Source organism: Eurypyga helias, unplaced genomic scaffold (genome assembly GCF_000690775.1).
Source record: "Eurypyga helias isolate BGI_N326 unplaced genomic scaffold, ASM69077v1 scaffold13150, whole genome shotgun sequence".
NCBI classification, from domain to species: Eukaryota; Metazoa; Chordata; class Aves; order Eurypygiformes; family Eurypygidae; genus Eurypyga; species Eurypyga helias.
Genome location: NW_010227699.1, coordinates 30745 through 52834, shown reverse-complemented (window position 1 = coordinate 52834; position 22090 = coordinate 30745). Strand labels below are relative to the sequence as shown.

The 22090-nt window shown below is 38.1% G+C and overlaps 1 protein-coding gene across 1 annotated transcript in view; it reads left to right on the top strand.

The window, feature by feature from the left end:
- Window positions 1-42: 42 nt before the first annotated feature.
- The window catches only part of LOC104513754 (catenin alpha-3-like), a gene marked incomplete at its 3' end in the record, with an annotated part of 48768 nt that continues 26720 nt past the window's right edge, over window positions 43-22090 (top strand). Inside the window, exons 1-2 of the mRNA XM_010157214.1 lie at window positions 43-273; window positions 21800-21951. Of these exons, the coding sequence (XP_010155516.1) occupies window positions 204-273; window positions 21800-21951 (222 nt within the window). The remainder of the gene's footprint in view (window positions 274-21799; window positions 21952-22090) is intronic.

The following is a 22090-nucleotide window of genomic DNA, read 5'->3' as shown; positions in this document are numbered from 1 at the left end:
GAACTCTGTGTCTAAAATGTATCTGGTTGTGTATGAGATGCCATGTTAAAAGAAATGGTTTTTTATTTGCAGAAAGCCATATTCTTGAGGACGTAAACAAGTGTATCATTGCACTGAGAGAGCAAAATGCGGATAGTTTAGATCGTGCAGCAGGTGCAATCCGAGGGCGTGCTTCAAGAGTGGCTCATATTGTCTCGGGCGAGATGGACAATTATGAACCAGGGGCTTACACCGAAGGAGTGATGACAAATATTCAGCACTTGACCAAGAACGGTGAGTGATTTCTGAGCCAGGTTCTCAGTTTCTTTCGTGGTATAAATTTTGTTTTATGTCACAGGTGAAGTGAATCCTCTGATTCTCTGATCTAATGCACTAATGACTCACTAAATGATCTCTAATCTCCTTTCAGCATGCTTTTCAATTATAGATGTTACCATGCAGTTCAAAACAAATTTTTAAAATTGTATTTGAATTAAAACATTTATGTAACTCTTTTTTAAGTTATGGAGGACTTTGACTGGAGTTCTTAAATAAATGCAAATAACAATGTTTGGAGACTTGTAATTGATGAGGCAGCAGCTTTCCACTTTGTTTTACTGGCCCCACCACATCTGTTCTAAGCAGGTGAAAGGCAAACTCAGAGAATCAAGTTCATGATTTCTGTGTACTGAGCACTTTAAGGACTTTGGAGCAGTGGTTAAATATTCCCAAATACCTTCAGTTTTGCTAAGCAAGTTTGGAACATCCTGAAATGGTTAGTAGTGTACATTTCCTTTTTTCATAATAACCAAAAGAGGGTATCCTATATTGGAATGTCCCTGTATTGGTAGTAGTGGTGTAACTGCACTATTCTGTAAATCATGTCTTTTGTTTACAGCAGTTGTTTATGTAAATGAATCTCTGGACTTTCACAGTATATACTGTAGGAAAAAAAACCCCAAACCAAAACAAACAAAAAAACGAAACAAACAAACAAACCAACCACCAAACCCAAACATTACTATCTGTGGAGCTCCCAGGACTTCCATGTTTTCAGTGGTTGCAAGTCTAATAGTTGAGCAGTTTAAAAATTGCACTTAAAACATTTTCTGGCAAGTCTGTACATCTCTGGAATACAAGATTTAGTTTCATGAACTCAGAAGTCTAAATCCTAGCTTGGTCAGTCTAAACAAATTTATAGTATCTTACATTTGACTGACATTTACTTTATTTTACCACAAGAAAAGAGGAATTTTGTTTGAGCTCTTTCTTAATCAGTTCAAATATGTCCAGGACAGAGCTGTCTTCATGTGAAACAAGAGTGAACTGACATCACAATGAAGTGGCAAGAAGGACAGAATAGTGAGAAGAGTTTGAAACAGACTTTCCTGTTTTTATCTTCTTTCCTGACATTTTGATGAGAAAATCTGAGACTTTCAACATGACATTTTTTTTTCATAACTTTTGAAAGCACTGTGACAAATACCAAGGGAAGCAGCAATTATAGGAAAGCATAGTTTTGATTCCCATGTAAAATCTGAGCTCTTCGTTCTTTAAACCGGAGGTGTTTAAACACTGTAAAAGTTGACACTGATTTCTGTTCTGTTGCCTTGTTTTGACAGTAATACATAATGTACCTAAATCCGTCTATCTGCAAAAGACAGGAAGATGTAAAATGGATTTGGGGTGGAATGTTTGCTGTGTCAGGGGACATTAAGCATGGTGTCATCTGCTCAGATGTCTTTGCAGCACTTCAGACTTAAGAATCCGCTCCCTTTACATTATTCAGTAGGAGTGGAAAGAAGAAACATGTACTTTTCATAGCTGTACTTATATGATCTGCAGTGAGTAGACATCAAATCTGTGAGGTGTTTTGGTTGCATCATGGTTTTCTTTTGGTTTGTTCAATTGCTTCAGCTTGCAGGGAAAATGCAGGTAGGCTGCAGCCTTCAGGTGTAACCCAAAACACTGTGTCACTGCTGGGTCTTTCAGGAGCCAGCTGATTGCAGGGTGACACTTTGCTAGGAGAGAACCGTGTATTTATGCTGCCGTTAGCTCCTACGTGAGCTTACCTGAGTAACCTAGCAGCAGTTAGATTTACATAAAGGGGTTATATTATGGAATATATCTGTTGATAAAGTAAAAAGCTTGTATTTATTGTAGATTTTGTCTGCAGTTTTGCTCTCCTGTCAGATTGCAATAATGTGCTATATACATGTATATGTTGTTATACACGCATATAAATCCTATAGTTAGTTAGGTCTAAGGATCTGGTAAATAACAAAAGGCCGGAGACAGAGATGGTAAGTATTTTAACTGTCTTAAGGTACTAATGGAGGTATCTTTCTCTGAATTACTGGAGATCTTTTATTCCAGTAGTGCTGATAGAATCACAGCAGACCATTGGCCACAGCTTCTTAGAACCAGAATGACAAAATACTTGGTGATTTATATAGGGGTAGGGCTTAACTTTTAGGGATAGTGATCAAGCTGTATTTGGAATAAAAAACTGATTGACCCATTCTCAAATTAAAGATCAGGTGTAGGCATCGTTCTGAGGCAGAACAATGGTATGACACAGTACTGTTCTCACTACTTTGAAGAATGGATTAAGACAGAGTTTAATCCTGAGACAGAATGTAAAATTGAACATGGATCTGAGAATTTCTTCCTGCCCCAGAAAATGTTTAGACACCTGTATCCATAACTCTGAATTGCATATACTTTCTCAGTCTAAGAGGGATGTCAGACTTTTTACAAATGACCCATGGGCCTAAATAGTGTGAGTCTCATTGAAAGTTATTAAAACTGTTTCTTGTGATATTTACGCCCATAAACTGGGAAGTAGTAATTTAATTGACTGGAATCTAGCAGTTTTAGTGATGACCAGTCCTCTGATGCGGTACCAGCAATGTTACTTGCAACTGGGGTTTGAAGAGCAAAAGATGTAAGAGGTATTTTTTATTGTGTAATCATCTGGGTAAGTGCAAGTTTTTAGACATTTTCGAGTGAGGGAAAAACTCATATCCAAACAGTCCCCATGACTTATTCACGAGGCTCAAGGAACTTTGAGTATTACATAATCACAGTTTGTTGTGATAGCAAGGACGATTTGTGGCCCCATTATCTCCTTGAGAGCTTTGTAGGCCTATTACTTCTAATTAAAGATTTTCCTTAAAATTCTAGCATTTATGCATGGCCAGTTTGTACGTTTTCTTCTTCTGTCAATGTGAACAACTCTTCTGCCTCCACCTGGATTAAAACCACTTGGCCCCAGTGGCCAAACACAGTGGACAGTTATACCTGTTCTGGAGAGACTGGGACTGTGATGAGTAGTTTTCTTTAAAACCTTCATGAATTTCAGTTACCTTTTTTTGAAGTCCTTTCCTATGCTTTTGTCCTAAAAGTCTTTCTGTTTTCCTTGACCCAGATGTCTTCTGTATGGGCAGCATGTTTTTGCATCGTGCTGTTTGCCAGTGTCACTAATGCATTTATTTATTTATTTGTTTATTGGTCCTAAGTTGTAATCTTGGCCACCTTCAGAGTCTTCTCTCACTTTATAGCCCTTGGAGTGTGATCAGTTGTATAGTCTCCCTACTAAAACTGGCCTGCTCCACCTGAAATAGAGCTTTCCTGTACAATACTTTATTAAACGATTCTGCAGGGTGTGTTAAATCCCACTGCATTGTTTTTCTCTGGGAAAAGTTCATTTATCTTAGCAATGAAAAGTAGTAGTGTGATACTAGCTTCCTTCCATCTTCTGCTTTTTTGTTTAACTTTTCCATTGCTTGTCTGCTTCTGTGCGCAAGCTAATGGCTTTGTGTTTTCCTAGATGCCTCACTTGCCTTTTTGAAATGCAGTTCGCAGGCTTGTTGAACCAGCTTATGCAAAATGACGGACAGTTTCCTTTGTCCACTGTCTGAGTCTTTTGCAGTAGGGATTGTCTGTTTTCTCCAGTTCAAGATTGTTATACTCTTGCCCAAAAGACACACACCAAGGGGGGAGATATGAGAAGCCTTTGAGGTCTCCTTACTCTGACATCTGACTTTATCCTCTTTTGCCATGCCATCTAAGTCAAAATGGGGAGTGAGAAGCACCTCCACAGACTTTTTGCTGATATAGCTCTTCAGATTAGTTGGATAGGATGAATCAGCTGTTGAAACTCCTTACCCGTTTCTTGTAGTATAAAAGATACCAATATGACCAACTCTATTTTCGGTGATATATTTGGTGGTAGCTAAAATGAGGTGGATGATTTTCACTCATTCTGCGTTGCATGCAAAATCAAAAGTTTTCATTAATTTAAAAAGACAGTTACTTTCAATGAAAAAATATTTTTCAGTGTTCATTGATCACCCTCAGAATGAGATTTAAAGATAATATTTTCTATTAGAGTCTGTTTAGTATTAAGAAGTTTTCCCCCTTGCTTGTGAAGCCCAAAGACTGCTAGAAAGGCCTGAGTCTTTTCACTATAAAATATATTTTAAAAAAATCATGTCCAAAACATTTGATAGACAAATGGGCGTGAGGCTTGAGTGTGCAAACTTATGGAATTGGTGAACTTGTGAAATGTTGTAGAACTCCGACAAGAAACAGCTTGTAAGAAACTGTTCAGCAGAGACACTGGGTGGGAGTTAGGATGCCTTTGGCTACACGTTTGCGTGCTTCAAGGTGCTGTTGCACTTACTGATCGTCCAAGGTACTGAGAAGAAACTTGGTTCCTGTTCCCAGAGGCTTTGTTCAGTAGAAGCTCCAGAGCAGCCAGTGCAGGCTCACTGTCTAGGAGGGCACTAGTCCTTAACCGCACAGTCCCCACAGGCTGTCCTCAAGGTAAAAGGTAGTAACATTGAAAACTCTGCAGTAATACAAAATAGATTTTTTAATTAATAAGCTAATAATTTTATTTTTACAGTTTTCAGTTTATTTTTACTTTTTTTCCATTTGTTAGCCCATTTCCATGATATAGTATGGTAAACAGTGTCTATTAGTATCTAGACCCTCCAACTTGGACAGTTTTTATCTGTGTGTCCGTATCAAACCCGTTACCTTCATTTCAGCTGTAACTTTTCTTGCACAGGGTCTTAACCTCTGTAATGTTCTATTAACCAGCTGCAGCAAGAGTAGTTTTGGAACAATTAGTTAGATAGGAGACGAAGTGTAACTAATAGACCCATCAGTTTTAGAGCATTGGTCATGGACTTTCATGCAGGAATATACAGCTGTCACTCACGCTTCTTTGATTGCTGTCAGGAATTAAAAATGAAAAGGTAGACCGCTTCAGTCAGCAGATGAGAAGGCATGTACCTTGAGCACTGTACAAAAAATTCATTGTAGAAGCCTTCAACCTTCCAAAGCAGTATAATGTAGCAGCCATGCTTCTCTCATTGAGCATTCAGAGCTTGACGGCTAGGTTAGGCAGTGAACAGTTTGATACCCCTCCTAATCAACAAAAACATTTGGGAGAAGCCATAGATACTTCAGCAGCTTGTTTTGTTTTGTTTCATCTGGAGCAATTTCATAACTTCTCTCCTGATCTGAAGCTGCAAGTTAGCATTTCTTGCGTAAGACTTTTTATCCTTGGTGTTGAGGGAGGCTTAAAATAATTTCCTGAAACTGATTCCTTGTTTTGAAGTCAGAATTGTTTAGTGGTCTGTCCTAGAAGATGGCTACAAGTAATAGACCTATTTTCCTAGATTTCCTGGGGCCGTTGTTTTTGATGTGCTTGTTTTTTAGGAAGCGGAAGCTGTATTTCAGGCAATACTGTGAAGCAGATCCCTGAGGAAGCATTCATGATAAAGTAAATAATATTCAATGGTAGTACACCAGACATGAAAGAAAACCAATGTGTTGATTATAATAAGAATGCCAAAAAGGTGGGAAAAATCTGAGGAAGTGCCATTTGGAAAGAGGAAGGTACTCACTGAACACTTTCCAAAATAAGGCCTTGCTGAACTCAGAAATGCTGGGGAAAAGATTTCTGGAAAACAGAAGGCTCTCAGGATGGCCTAGAGCAGGGGACCTGTGAGGAGCAGGAGATTGTTTGCTTAAGGTTGGGAGGTGGAGGCGAAGGGACAATCGGATGGAAGCCTGCAGCTTCTTGAGAGACGGTTACAGGGTCGATGGCACCAGACTTCTCGTGTTCAGAGACAGACTGCCCAACAAAGGCCAATAGCCACAAGTCGCAGCATGAGAAGTTCAGGTAGGGCATGGAGCAGGCTGGGATGGGGATTATAGGAAGTGCAGTGCAGCAGTAGAACGGAGATGCAATGAAATTTCTGTCCTTGGAGGTTTTCAAGACTTAGCTGGACTGAACTGTGACTGACCTGATAGTAGTTTTAGTCTTTATTTTTAAGAAGGAAACTGATCCAAATGATACTTGGAAGTCCTTTTCAAACAATGTGTTCATGATTTTGTTTTTACCCCTAATGTTAAACACCAGCTGCATTTTTATAAGACTCATAATTTCTGGGTAATTAAGTGTTTTGACATATGCATTCGTACTCTACCGTTGCGATCTCGGATTCCCAGAGAAGAGTTCCTTCTCTTCCTTAGTGACTTGCTTGCTGTTTAATTACGTTGTGTTAGTATTTGGGAAGGACATCTAGAGTAAAAGGGTTCAGATACCTCATTCTGAATCTCTGAATTTCTGTGCAGTGCTAATGCAGGTTTCTTACATGAAGTATCATGTATTAAATGGAGGTGAAGCATAGCAACACTGCAAATGGGTGTAATCAATCTACGTGATTTAACCGGATACATTTCCAGATGGGCAGATAAACATTCAAAGCTTATTGGTACTCTATTTTTCAAAGTGTTTGTTTGCTGTGCAGTGTGCTTTTTTAAAACTACATTGACCTGAGAGGTAATAGTAACATTTTCAGTAGTGCTTTGAATTTCTACTAAATAGCAACACAGTCATCTTCTGTGTACTCAATTTTCTTTGCTTCACTTGCTTATATGTTACTCTGTGAGACAAACGAGGCAAATAAGTACATGTACCTAAGAATACCTTCAAAGATGATACCTTGACAGTGTTAGAAGCAATGTTAGTTTTATTCAGTATAGTTTTGTTCAGCTTCTAACCGTTGTTTCTGGGTTAATAACTGACATTCTTGAATCTTTAATAAAATCTGCTGAGTCTGGAAGAGAAGGTATTCTTTCTGCATTGCAGGTTAGGAGGAAGTATTCTTGTAGTCAGCCTTTGTAAACTGTAACCCACAAATAAATTAAAAAAATAATCTTCTGGAACTTCTTCAGCATTTCCATACTCTCTACATAAAATTGAAAGCAGTAGCAATCTAATTGGCAAACATTTTCTTGTCTGTTGCAGTTGGATTTCACCCTGGATGTATGTGTGGAACAGTCAGTACCTATTGTAATTAGTCATTCTCACTGTTTCTCTAAGTTGCTGATAACACAGGTTATCAGGTGGTTTAAGGCAGATTTAGGGAACCTGAACTTTCTCAGACCCATAGCAAGCAGGAGCCAGTAGAAGTGGGCTCCTTAACTTCCTCATTCAGACCTAAGCTTTTTTTGTGAAAGAAGATCCTCAAGCACAGTGGCATTTTTTTCCCCAATAGAAGGGTGTTCTGTGTTTTGGAGGTGTGTGGGAGTTCCTTGTTGGTTGTTTTCTAATGAGTGATCTCTTGGATGAGTTTTGTGTTAACCAATTAATTAGACAAGAGAACTGAACTGCAACTAACCTTTCAGCATCATGCTTAAAATATTAGGGACTGATGTTCTTTTGGCTTAGTATTAGGAACAGCACCTAGGTAAATGAATTCTAGGTCAGTATCAGTACAGCCAGAATAAGTACTTCATGAGCAGCAAATCTGTAATGTGTGCACAGATCTCTGGAAGTAGCTGAATGTAACTCTTTCCTCAACATGTTTCATATCTGGAAACTTTTGAAAACAAAACACAGGCTTTGCAAGTTGAACTTTGTGTGTAATTTGGAGCTTTTAGTGTGACCAAATTCCTCAGCTGTATGAACACTGTTTGCAGTGCTTTCTGATGATATAGTGGAGATACCTCAAGGTACAAGTCACCACTGCTGGACCGCACATCCTCAGAAGCATGTTCTCAAGTGCCCTTGGAGCGTGTTCTAGCCCAGAAACCTAGGTGTAGTCATTTCATACCCTGCAGGTTGTCTGCAGGCAGGCAGGATGCAAGGAGGACACAGCATCTCTTGCGGCTTCTTCCTAGGCTCTCTTGGAGAGCACTGTAGTCATAGCCATTAGTGGAGTGCACTGATCACTTTCTCTAGTTAGGGTGGTAAATAGAGGCAGAAATTTGAAGAATGTTGCTGCTGCAATTCTCTCTCTATACCTGCAGATTCAGTCCACCTTTGCTTGTAAGTTGGTATATACCCATTCCCCTGTTTTCATGGGAAATCCTCTTTCACCACTTGAAAATCAATTCTTTCTGTCCCTATAGGATGATTGCTTCATTTGATACTAGTTTACATAGCTATGCCTTGTGGCTGTCTGTAGCAGTGGTAAATGTAGAGAGTCAAAACAAATCCGAATGCTATCTTACAGGTATTAAATAATCCAAGCTGCAGTTGGGAAATAAATCATTCATATGTCAGCTGATTTTATTGGGGTCTATTTTTACTGCCAAAGGCAACAAATGTAGCACTGGTGTTTTCTGGTTTCTAGCGGTGTTCAGCAGAGATGTCTGCAGTGTTCTCATTCCTGTTCACACACACCTGCCCATGTGCCTTTCTAAATTTTATCCTTCTAACAAGAGGTGGACAAAAAGCCTGTAGTTACTGCTCACATATTCTGCCTGGTCTGGCCCTTTTTTCAGTAGCTGAGAGTGCTAGATGCAGTCTGGTTGTCTGTCACAGGTATATATTTGGCTCAAGAGCCCATTAGATTTGGTACTCGAGACAGTATACACCCACACTTAATGCTGCTTTGTAGACAAATTCATCTTTGCCGTGTTTGGTAAAACGGAGGCTCTATTCTGAAACATTATTTATGAGACTGACATTTTGCTATTTTTGCCATTGCAAGAGACACATTTTATGTGGTATCTCAAAATGAATGATCAGAAGTAGAAATAGAAATAAAAAATAGCTTTTGGTAAAGGGTCTTGCTTTTACAGTCCTATATTTTGTCTTTTATGAATTGCATGAAGTGTAGTGTGGCATGCAAAGGAAATACAAAAATCATGTTTCATTTTTATAAAAACTGCAAAGAAAGTGGCTGGATAATGAGAAATATTTAAAAGGGTGATACAGACCAAGTGTATGCTAGGGTAGAGAGAATTCCTTTGCAGATTTGTGGCCTAGACTTGTTAATATAAATGAATTTTCTGCATTTTTCACTGTAGAAGACTTTACAGAAGGATGGCATTGGCAGTTCGACATTGCAAGTCAGACTGAAGTAAGATGTGACAGGTAATGGCATGAACCACTAGTCAGAGTAGTGTATATTTAGTTCCCAGTGTTTTACTGAAATGTGCATGTCAGTGGGTGTGTATTAAAAACTAAAGTAATGTCTTACTCAGTTTAGACAGAGGATCCCTCTTGGAGTAGTAAGGCAGGACTACATAATTTCTTCCTGTTTCATTTATTTTTATACCTGTGTTTGGTGACTTTTTTTTCTAACTTGAGGTGTCCTCTTGCCCTGCTATAGCTACATCCCAAGGAGAATACAACAGGATAGAGAAAATGAGATAACAATGTATCAGTCAATACTGCTTGTTTGATGGGAATAAAATTTATCATTTTTTGTTTAAAAAAATTATTTGGAGAAATTTCATTTCTCTCTGTGTCATTGAACTGGGTCAGTCTTCGTCCCTCGGAAAGTCTATTCAGTGGAAACATAACTTCTGTAAAGGGGAAGAAATGTCCTGGAGTTTCTGACCTTGTTTTAGTTGAATGATCTTTAAATTTTTAGATAATTTTATAATTGAATCTCTGATTCAATACTGCTCAGTACAAAAAGCAAAGTCTCACACCAGGTACTAAGAGTAGATGCTCCTCTGCTTTGCATGTGCTTGGTTTGCTTCAAGTCATGTTTCTTGTAGTCATTAAGAGCCTTTTTTGGACTATTTCAAGCTCTTCCCTATTACCTGTTTTCTGTAAAGGCAGAACTGAAGGTAATTATTTCAGAGAATATACTACCAGTGGTTATTACATTTCTGTAAGGTAACAAATCCCATTCTGGTTTCTGCTCTATCTTTATGCAATTATAGCAATTTAGAGTGTTTCTGGAGACCTTGGGAGTGTCAGGAGCAAGGGCAACACACAGAAAACAGCTAGCCCCACGCCGATCTGGTGCTAGAGTCCAGTGTAAGGGTCTGTTCCCTTTCCCATTTTCCCATCTGAGAGGCAGCCATATTTGTTACTGTGTGTTATTTAAACTTAATTAAACTTAACTGGAGTAAAACCTATCCTGAATTTCCCAAGGTGTCTAAATATGTTTGGAGACTGTTACAGTCTAATTATGACAAGGAGGAGTCTGGCTTGATCCCTTTAAAAATGTCCATGTTAGGTACAGTATGAATTTTAAACTCTATGACTCTTCCTGTATCTGTTAGTAGAGGGATGTATTTTTGTCCTTTGATCTGTGCATGTGAGGGCAGGAAGTGAATGAAGGATACCAACTCCTTAGCATGCCTACGTAGCTCTTAATGGTATGTGGATGTGGAAGTTTCTAGGAATAATAGTTGTTGAGGCACACTGTGCTTAACTCCTCACTGCTTGGGGAGATGCCTTTCATTTTAAAATTTTCCTATCACTTTCAGCTTTTAATCTGTGGCAAGCCTTTGCCCCTTGCCTGTGGCTTATTTTTTTCCTCTCTAGTTTCATGTACAAGCCATTTGCCTCCTGTGAGCATTTTCAGGGCGCTGCAGTGGGTTAGAGATGGCCACTTCTCGTGGGCTAAGGCATTCGGACATGGCAGCATTTGATCTGTCCAAATGTTAGCGGCGTGTCTTCAGTGAGGCTGTCTGTGCGCGTGCTGAACCCCCCCTCCCCTTTGCAGGGAGCGCAGCCGGGCAAGGTAAAAATGCCCGCCTGTGCTTCTCCTGCTTCCTTGCACATTTTCATTTTCAGAGACAGTGTTCGTGATCTAATTTTCAAGGAGTTGTTGCATTTAGCTATTTGCACTGTAGTTTGTGCTAAAAGGCTCTGCCTTTTCGCTAAGGTCATCTGTACAGTTTTGATAGAGCATATGGAAAGACTTCATGGCAAACTCACACCTACAATGAACACAAAAGCGTAATCCGTATAGATGACATTCAGAAATTATTTTACAGTGATTTTTGTTTTACAAAGTCCCTTTCCCAGACTTAATTACCAGATACTCATTCACGTCAGTGAATGTAACACTGTCTCATAGATACAACGTCTGAGATACGCATTACCTGAAGACCCATCCAAATTGACTTACCATGCTTACCCTTGCTGTATTTTTAAAAATTGTTTGTAAAAAAAATTTGGCAATTTTAATGAAATGTGTTATCACTTTTTCAGATAAATCAGTATTTTCATGCTGCATAAGCTGTGTTTTGGGGCAGCTTATAGGATGAGAATATAACTTTGCACTTAAAAATGCAGTTGGTTTTCTGTGAGTTCTCACTAAGCAGAGCTCAGAAGTACTTGGAGATACTTAGTGATAGATAATTAGTGTTTGTGTATTGATTTTGTTGTGCTAGCTAGCTTTCCCTAGTGCTTTTAAATGCCTAAGTTAAATTAACCATCTTCCTTATCCTCCAAATGAAAACAGTAAAATGCCACATCCCACCCACTACAACAGTTTTCAATTGGAAGTGAAATCAGATACTAGATATTGAAAATCAGAGAGTGCTTTGTCAGACCTGACATAAAAGTAGTGAAAAATCAGTGAGAGAAGCCTGCTGTCACACTGATACTGATTACAGAATCAAGTGCTAGAAACAGGTTGGTTAGTTCTAGCATCCCACCAGATTGTCCTCTGTTCTTGTGGGCTGCTAATTCTCTTCCCGCTGATTAGAATAGGTTTCGTTTTTCTCTTTTCCAGTTGTAAGCAATAAGACAAAGAGATTGTAAGATCTCTCAAATATATTTTTCCTCATTATCCGTAGATTTGAGAGTGCATATGTGTGTACATACAGCATTTTTTCAGTTGAATAGGAAGTTACAGAGTCTAAAATGGATGGAGAAAGTGTTACAGTCATACTCAAGAAAATAAATAAAGCCAGTCTTCTAAGGCTCAAAAACTGTAATCTGTCAGACAAAAGGGAAAAAAAAAAAGATTTTGCAATATTTTTTTTTCTTTTTAAAAAAATCATTGTGTTTACAGATACAATCTGATGGAATGCATCTGGTGTGTTACAGTAGGTATGTTTACAAACAAATCCTCCTTAGCCAACAGACTGCTTTGTGGAATTCATTTTTTAATTGGATGAAGCCTTTGAGGATCTTCTGAAGATGCTTGGATTACCTTCAGGGAGAGGAGAAGGTTCACTAAGAGTTACAAGCTCAGGGTGCAGGCCAGGGTAATAGTAACCAGTAATTCCTGGGATGTAACAATAAATGTGTGGAATAAGCAGACTGGTAGTCTGCAGGTAGTCTCCGCATTTATGAGTATGTGAGGAAAACCACACGTTAGTCATGGCAATGCTAATTTATAAAATACAAAATGGGTTGTATTGCACATGCACACAGAGTAAGAATATATTCCATGTGCCAGCGTATCTGTTTCCCAAATAGGTAGGCTCTAATACAGTGGTGAATTCTGTCGTCTTTTCATTACTCTCACCAGATCAGACTTAATAAGATTTCTATTTTAGTTCAAAAGAGGTAATTATTTTTGAATGCTCTTAAACGACTTTACATATATCTTCTAAATCACCTTTTCAAAGGTCAGTCTCTGTAAAGACTAAAATAGTCTAACTTAGACCAAAATATCCCTTTATGTACTTTGCTAAGCATATTCTTATCACTTTGAATTTCGTAGATATTATCATATTAAACATACAGTTAAGAAAAGGCAGCATGTAATAATACTCGGAAATCTAATGGTTTAGTATTTTTGCTAATTAACACCAATCTCTAGCTTAAGCAGGATATAGCATAATGCTTATTCACTACACACAACCAGGTTTCACAGATTTATTTATTTATTTAATTCAGCTCTCAGGATTTCTCTTCCCGCCTAATTTACTGAAAAGCTGTTCTTTGTTCAGATAGTCTACGTACAATGAAGGGACCCTCCCTTAGGAAGACCTCTGTTTCCTCTTAATGGTTTCTGTGGCACCTCCTGTGTCCTGTTCGGTAGGTTTGAACAATCACAGTTCCAGAGTATTTGTTCAGCAGCCTTTAGAAGTTGCCTCATCTGTTAGTCGGCTCCTTGCACTTCCTGGCAGAGCTTTGGCCTTGGGTATAACAAAACCAGTGAAGAAAAACTCCATTAGGAATCTGCAGGTACTAGCATGGCAACTCTCTGGCCTGGTAGCCAGTGGGGCTAGAACACTGGACTACCTCAAAAGTATCTTGACATCCTTAAACTGAAGTCTTCAACTGCTCCAGTTCATTGAACTTCGTCGTCGTGCTGCTGTCTGGTCACTGGTTTTGAAGTGAGGGTGTATGTGCTGTGGTTTGATAGTAGCCCACAGTTGGACTGAAGGTAAACTGAAGCCTCTGTGTGCCCCATGAAATGCACTCACAGAAAGTAATCATGCTTTTATTGTTCTCTTTACAGAGTTATTTACTAGTCTTAGCTTTTGTGTACCACAAGACATTCTGTTTAGTGCAGATGCCTCTCAGTTAAGTACAGTGACTTCAGTTGGGCTAAAGAAGGTCATGCTGTTCTGTACTCTGAACTGGGTCCTGGAAGAGAGGATGTTTCTACAGCACATAAAGACCCTGCAATAGCAGGGAACTGATGAGATAAGACAGGCCCACATGGTCCACACTGTCTGCTAAGAAATACAAAACCAAAACTTGAAATTCTTTGCCAGCATGACCTAGGAGAAAATGTCTTTCTCATCTGAGATCTCATGGTCAGTCTGTCCTTGGCAGCAAAATGCAGTAGGTAGTGAGTTTTAACCAAGTTAGATTTTTTTTTTTTTAATGTGATCTCAAAGTTACCTTTCTGCTCTTTTGGATGCTGTGACTCACATCTAATACCTTGTCTAGGGAAATCCATCTAACCCCTCAAAACCAAAACTGCCTCTTTCTGTTTTTCTTGGCACTTATGCAGTGAGGGGGGAAAAGATCTCTTTTCAGAAGTCACCACTGAAATCTTCAGCTGTGATGTTTAATTGTAGGCACTGCCTTTATTCCCAACTGTAGTGCACTTGGCAGGCTGGGCAAGCACGGCAGAGAGAGCTTGAGCAGGGGGAAGTCCAGAGGCTCGCAGATTCTAACATTACAAGCAATGACCCTTACCTGTCCGGTCTGCTGTCTAACAGAGTAACAGTGACTTCCTATATATCTGAGTTGTCTTGGTGCAGATGAAAGGAGCTGTATGTTTTCCAGGTAGGAGGTTGAATCACTGTCATGGGTGCATTTAAAAGACGGATAAATTAGGGCCTTTTCAAAGTTAGAAGCAGCAATTTACTGGATTGCCATTCACTAATAATATACATTGCCAATAATTAGGTCTCACTCATTATCAGTCATTTCTCATATTCAGGACAGTTAAGTCTTAAAAATCTTACCCTTATTAGCTGTAAGGATGTAATACTGCAAAACTGCTGTCATGTCGTCAGCATGGCTGTTTCATGTGTTAGAAGTTCCAGAAATGTTAATCCCTTCTCTTGCATGTGACCTATAAACTTGTTACCAAAAAACACTGATTGAAAATGAATGATATTATTTGAAGAAGTGGAAGGGATATATCAAAGACACACAGTCACACAGCTCTTCTACTCCTTTCATATATATGTATCTACAGGCATGTCTTAGCAAGTCATCTGATACGGTGTTATAATTAAGTCCCCAATTTAACTTTGTGTCACAGAAATACAGGCTTGAAGTTAAGTGTCTGCACCATAGTGAAGTCAAAGTTAGTTAAGAGCTTGCTGTTCATCTTAGCATTGTATTATGTGGCTTTGTAACAGTCAGAAATTATTTGTGTCAAAAAACTGTTTATGTTCTTCAGTTCAATCTTTGCAGTGAGTGAAGAATTGCTTTTCTTTGTAGTAATTATTATTTAAATGTATTTTTGAACACATCTACTGAAGATGTCTGCATCGGTCATTAAACAGTTTATTCCATTCTAGATAGGATGCCTTGGGTGGTGTAACTCAAGCCTCTGCCAGAAGAAGCCCTTGTAGTTGAGGTGGTATGGCTTAGCCAGCAGAGTTGCCTTGGCTTAGATGTTTTTGATTTATTAGTTCTTTCTATACCACTTTGGATTGAAATGACATTAAGGATAGGCATAATACTTAGCAGTAAAACAAGGTTACCAGAATATACAGTGTTCTTACTACCTGCAATTCTTAGATACCACTCAAGAAAAAATTTGCAAAGCCTTATTTTTGAATCACAAGAAGTGCAAGCTATCCTTTAGACTCAAAGAGTGAAATGAAATAAAGTAGTACTGAATAAAGACACTGCCATTATTAACTAGATTTCATATTTTCTCTCGTGAGTTACCCTTCATTTAAGCAGTAACTGTGTTTTGAATCTTTTCAACCATAGCATAAGCAAAGGCTTATGCTTCACTTTAGCTGAATTCCTACATCTGGAAAACTATTCAAATCCTCTGAAAGCAAACTTTCTGTACCCATCACATTGACTTTCATGCTTGGTGACCAGATTATGGGTGATAATAAAATACTTGAGATACACACCACTTGCCACAACTCTGCTTATACTGTCACAGGAGGACTCATCTGAACTTCTTGCTGAAAGATGAAGGACATCCTTAAAGAAAATCTTTCATTCCCCTGCATAAATTCTAGATTAGTTTGATCAAGCATAGTGTACAATTCCAGGATGTAGTATCAAAAAGCATTCTCAGGAGGGTAGGGTTCAAGCATTTATTCCTTTTGCCGTGTGGCTTTCTCAGTGCTAAACAAAATTAGACTAACCCAATTGTCATGGTTTAACTCAAGTCAGCAACAAAGTACCACACAGCTGCTTGCTCGCTTCCCCCCTCTCCCAGTAGAGAAAGGTAAGAAAACTTGTGCGCTGAGATAAGAACATTTTAATAATTGAAGTCAAATTATGATAATGATAATAATGAAAGTAATACTAATACTATTAATAATGTTGATGAAACGTTAATGAGAAGGAAAACAATGCTCACCTTGCTGCTTGCCTGTAGCATTTACCTGGTGTCATGATTTAAGTGTACGTGGCAACTCTTTTCTTTATAAGGTTTGGATAAGCTTCTTCCTTTAAATAGGGAAGTCAGGACGCTGTTAAGAATTATCATCTATTAGCTGTCTGTTAGAAGGATAGATTTCTTTTTCATCATCAACACCTCTTGATAATTTTTACATGCAGAACTTAAAAGCTTGAATGGTACATTTCGCTGAAATGGAAATTTTTACTCTTAGAAAAGGAGAGGAATTTTAGATTTGATGGACAGTATAGTTCCTGTGTTTAGGAAAGAGCGTGGGCTAACATACTGCAGCATATGGGGTCTCATTAAAGGCCAGTATCCATCCCAGTGTGATCCTAGGCTCTTGTCAAAGCAAGAGCCACCTATGGTATGGTTAGATTTTAGGTTCTCAAAGTTCAGTAGGTGCTTTGTAAGGTAGAGTAGTGAAAAAGTTAAGATACGCTAATTTTTTTGTAGTTCTCTTTTTCTTCCATTGTTTAAAAAGCCTTGAGTAATGATAAAAATACCTATGCTGTGAAAGGAGTTGATGAGCCAAGAACATGATTAAATGTGCAGAGGATACTAAGTAATTGGTTCTGCGATAACTGGTTTAATAGAAAACCAGTGTATTTCAAATAATTAGGTGTGGTGTTTAGAATGTAGAAGGCATTTTAAAAATGGAATCAGAATCAGTGATCAGTGGATTTGTTGTATAGGCTATGAAAAAATACTCTCATGTTGTCCAGCAGTGAAATTCAGCGCCCTTCTGGGAAAAATGTTTTTTGTTTAGAGAACTAAATATAGAGATATAAATTGTTCAGTTGATGAAAGGGTAAATAACAAAATGAAGAACATGGTAAAACACTTTTAAATACAACTGTGTGATTGTGTGTTTGAACAGGTTTTAATACTTGTTTTTAATACTTTTTTTTCTCAGCACAGATGATCTTGCAATGAACCAAGGTCATTATCAAGACCAGAGCCTCTGGTTTTTGCCATCTTACTGGCCAAATGGTGGATGGTGTTAAACATTTTGGTGGGGCTATTCTTTCCTGCTTGGAGGCTGATTAATAGAGTGCGCTGAAAGAAGGTATTAAGCTTAGTGGTTGAAACATGTGGGTTGGTATAGGTCTAAGTTGCATTCATCTCAATTTGCCTACCTGCAAATTTGAATAGTTTCATATGAGCTTAATTCAGTGCCTGTATAGGCTTTACATGACCAGGCTTTTGGCTTTTGCTTACTTTTTTAGAATCTGTCTTCTGGCAGGCTTTTTTAAGTTCTCGTGGGGCTTTGTCCTCCTCTTAGAATCCTAATTCATCAATGACCCTGATTTTATTATCCTCAGGAGGAAACCCATTTTTTCACGCAGTCTTGCTCACATATTAAAAAAAAAAAAAAAAAAAGCCTTTTGCGTAGCAATTGCTTCAGCTAACTGTGGAAGATTCCTGTTCTTGACAACAAGTCCTCCTAATGCCATTCATGTTAAATTCTGCAGTCTTCACTCAGATGTTAAAGGTTCACTTTAGGTACTAACCTTCATGTGATTTATTCTGCATGCTTTGTTAGTTGAAACTTTTTATTCACTCTGGGTATTCTCTATTTTTGTATATTGTCAAGACAAACGTTTTAGGAATGCTGCTCATGTTTTCATATCTCCTACCCAACAGTCCTATGGCTCTTTTATTTGGCTGCAGAGGATGCCTCTGGATGGCTGACTGCCCAACAAGAGTCTTCTGCTTTGCGGAAAGATCACTGAATTTCAGTTCAAGCAATGGCTGTGGCAGTCTTGCAGAGTCTACTGTAGCTGGGATCTGTAGGTCTGCCAGAGGCTTTCTTCACTCATCTGTGCACTGTGTGCCATTTCCATTTCAGACCTGCCTTTGAATGAGTAGTTTTTCAGACTTCATTCTAGTGGGAGCTCTTGAACCTTTTTCCAGTCTATTTACAGTAAGTTGCTTAGAGTGTTTATACTTAGAGATAATCACTGAAGGTGAAAGTTTGGTCATTTGCCACAAATTCTTTTTTTGGAGATAGACCATGTATCTGTTCATTCAGTAATCCACCACTTTGCTCTCTCCTGACATCCTTGAGAAACTGTGGCATTCTGAGATGAGAGGAACTGAGGGGGAGAACCATACCCTGCCTGTACATTTCAACATAAGCACAAGGGATGGGACCTGGGGATAATTCTGCAGAGATATCAGAATACCAAATAGTCTTATTTGCAATACCTCAGTATAAGACTGGTGAAAAATAAGCAATCTGTTTTTTCATGTCTTTATCAAATAAATGAAATGGGTATTGTTAGGGTTTTTTCTTTTTTTTTTTTTTCCCTCCCACAATTGAAAACCATAAACATTTTGAATGGGCCAGGGTGAAGGGGAAGTTATCATTGTTATTTTTGGATCAGTTCTAGGAGGTCGTGTCTCTCCATGTCAGTTATACTCATTTTGTTAAGGCATTCTGTAGGTGAATGTTGCATATATGTTGACACTTCAGCTGTGGAGAGTGTTGCTTTTTCAGTATCAGGCTATCTTGATTGCTGATGAAGTGCAGTTAATCACAACTTCATTAAAAGGTGCAAGTAGAATGGTTCTTATTTTCACATGTTGTCACTGACCACCTGCAAAGCTGAAAACCTGTTGTCCTGCTGATTTTGTTACTAAAAATAACACACAAAGTTGATAATTGAAGTTTCCTTTTCCATGCTACCTGATGTCATTGTGATGTACAGATGTGGTAGCCTCTGGGTGAAGAGATGGACTATGACATCTGTCAAACTACAAACAGGATTCATTAATTGGTTTTGGTTGAAGATGTCAAAATCAAGCAGAAATTATTAGATGTCTAAGAAAGACAAATAGTATTGTTTATTTAAAACGAGAGGAGTTAGGGAAGACATGGTGAATTTTAAAATAAATAAGCTTAATTTCAAGAAATGTTTTTGGCGGCATGAAATCTGTAAATTAGTTTGGGGACTTTCAACATTATGATTATGAGCATTATTGGTATTTTTGAAAACATCCTCCTCCTTTCCACACCTTCCCCCTGAAGAAAGGCAGGATTATAGATGTTCATTTTAAAATTTGCTCCTAATTCCTGTTGAAAAAAAACCCAAGCAAAATTTCAAGTAAAAATTACAATGTTGACTTTCAGAAATGTTAAAACCACAAGAATCTAACAATATTTCTCAATTGTATAACTATTGAAATTTTTCATTTTCCTTACGTGTTTAATTTTTCTTTGCCTTTGAAAGGTTCAAAAAAAATTAATCTTGTCCAACCTGCTTTTACCTGCATCCACTTCTCTGCATTGAGGCACCTGGAAAAATAAATCCGAATACAGCAAAGATGCACATTATTAATGTAATTCTAGGCCACTTAATGCAGTGTTTCAGGGCATTGCCCAAACCATTTGGGGGTGAATGAATTCAAGTATATTTGATGCCAGTGATCCATGGATAAGACCTCATATGTCTACCAGAACCTATTTTTAAGTAGTCATTTTGTTGGGAAATCAAAATTTAAGTCAGTCACGTATACTCAAGAAAGGAGTCTGAAATTTGAGAGAATTATCTAATCAGATATAGGGTAAATGATTGAATAATAAGAACTATTTGATACCCTTGTAACAGCCTGAGTGTATTTTTATACTTCATTAGCAGATTGTTATGTATGTTTTCTATAGTTAGAGTTTAGTCTTGTGTTTTAATCATCTGTGTGTAAAATCATATTGGTGAAAAGCAACCATCTTAAAAACGTTACCAGGGGGAAACCACTGAGATCGTAATCCAAGTGCAGCCCGTGGTTTAACGCTGACTCCACCAGTAGCATGCAAGCTATAAGTACGTATTTGTGTAAAATCCTTTGCAGCATTTTTACAGTGCATGAGCTGAACGTTTAATTTTATGTAAACGTATGAGGTGACTGCGTATTTCAAAATTGCCACACTTGCAGTTATTTTGATAATCTAGAGGCCAAGATCATTGTTAAACAGAAGAAAAAAAAATTATGTTCTAAAATTCTGTATTTGTTTCTTAAAAAAATATAAATTCAAAAAGCACAAAATAAATAGGTACTTGTTCTCCCTAATTACTACATTAGGTCGCTAATGAAAAATGTACCTTGACTTTTTCCCATAGCATTTAAGAAATCTGTTCTTCCCACTGACCTTTTCAGAAGGCAAAGTAATTCAAGTGGTAAGCTGAAGAGGGAAGAAACAATTTTACATACCCTATTTTTCAAATTAAATGGCATCTGCTTGTTTCACACTTGTGGAGACCTGTTTTACAGAATTAAATGAACTTTCCCACTCCCACTGAATTACCTGAAGTTTGTTATTTCTCAGAACTGACACGTGCAGTAAGTGTTCTGCGCTCTAGAGAGAAACAGCTGAACTCTAAGACTGTGAAGGTACTGGCATGTGAATTTAAATGTTAGGGTTACGTGGATTTCTCCATGTAAAGTTAGGAGTTCAAGCATTATGGGTGAATCTTTAAATATCAGGAAAGTGTATGTTGCTGGATTTTCTAATTGAAGTCCTGTTGACTTCAGCTGAAGCTTTGTCTGCATACAAATTTATTGTATTCTTTAAAGCTTGCCTGAAATGATTCATACCGAAGGTATTGGTCGTGTAGCTTTCGAGTGGTATGTATTTATGAATTACACAGCACCTACGTGTGGAGGAAGGGATGGAAAGCATACTACGCTTGTATTTGAAACCAACACAAGCTCTATGTTACTCATACTGAATATTTTACAATCTGAGTTCTATCCCTTCACTTTTCATTCATTCGGTGTCTTTGCTCTTCAGGTAGTAGGAAACGAGCTGTTGCAAATGAGGTTGATCTGTACTTGTTTGAGGTCCTTCTGTGTGTGATGGGTTTTCTCTCTGCATTCTTTCTTTACTCTGTATTTTGTGTGTTGGGTTTCCTTTGCTTCAAATTGGTGTGAAAGATCAAGTGAGATACAGTGGTACCAGGTCACCATGCAAAATTAGGCCATGGAGCACCAAAGAAAATGCTGAGGACATTCTGGGTAAAGATTGGGTTCATATCAAACTGGCTCAAAATTTATAATCTGTTTGATTCAATCTAACAAGGTAAACTGCCTTGGTCAGTCTAGGTTACAGTTGTGGGACCCATCTTTGGTAGTTTTGTCTCCATTCAGACTGAAAGCTGATTCTGCAATAGTCAGAGTCTGTTTAATAGTCTCTCCAACAGGTTATTCATCCTGATTCTTTGGGTAAAAGTACTGTTGAAATAACTGGCAAGTTTTTGCAACTGCTTCCCCAACCCCTCCTTTGAAGCTTTCCCCTTCTTTGTTGTAGTGCATAACCATCCACAGCTTGCATGCACACCGAGAGCTTTTCTATCACTGTGCTAAGAATTACAAATGTGTTCCCGCTTAAAACTGTGTTACTACTATAATGCTTTTAAAAAATAAAGTTTTAATCAGTGCGAGAGAATTTTCCAGAAAGAAAAATGACATGTTTTATGCTTTTTATGCTCACTGAATTTGGTTTGTGTTTTCTTTTCTTTTTTGAATAGTGATTCCAGAGTTCATTTCTCAAGTCAGTATTGCACTGGAGAGCCTCAGCAAGAACACAGTGCATCTGTTCGATGATAACCAGTTTGTGGACATTTCTAAGAAGGTGTATGACACAATCCATAACATCAGATGCTCAGTCATGATGATTCGGGTAAGTTGTTTATTGAATATTCATTTCTAAGATAGTTCAGGACATCAGAGCATTTTCAGGAGAACTTAAAACTGTGAGAAGGCAATCTGACAAGGCAAGAAAAACCAAAGTATCAGAAATTGTTGGCTGTACCTGGAGC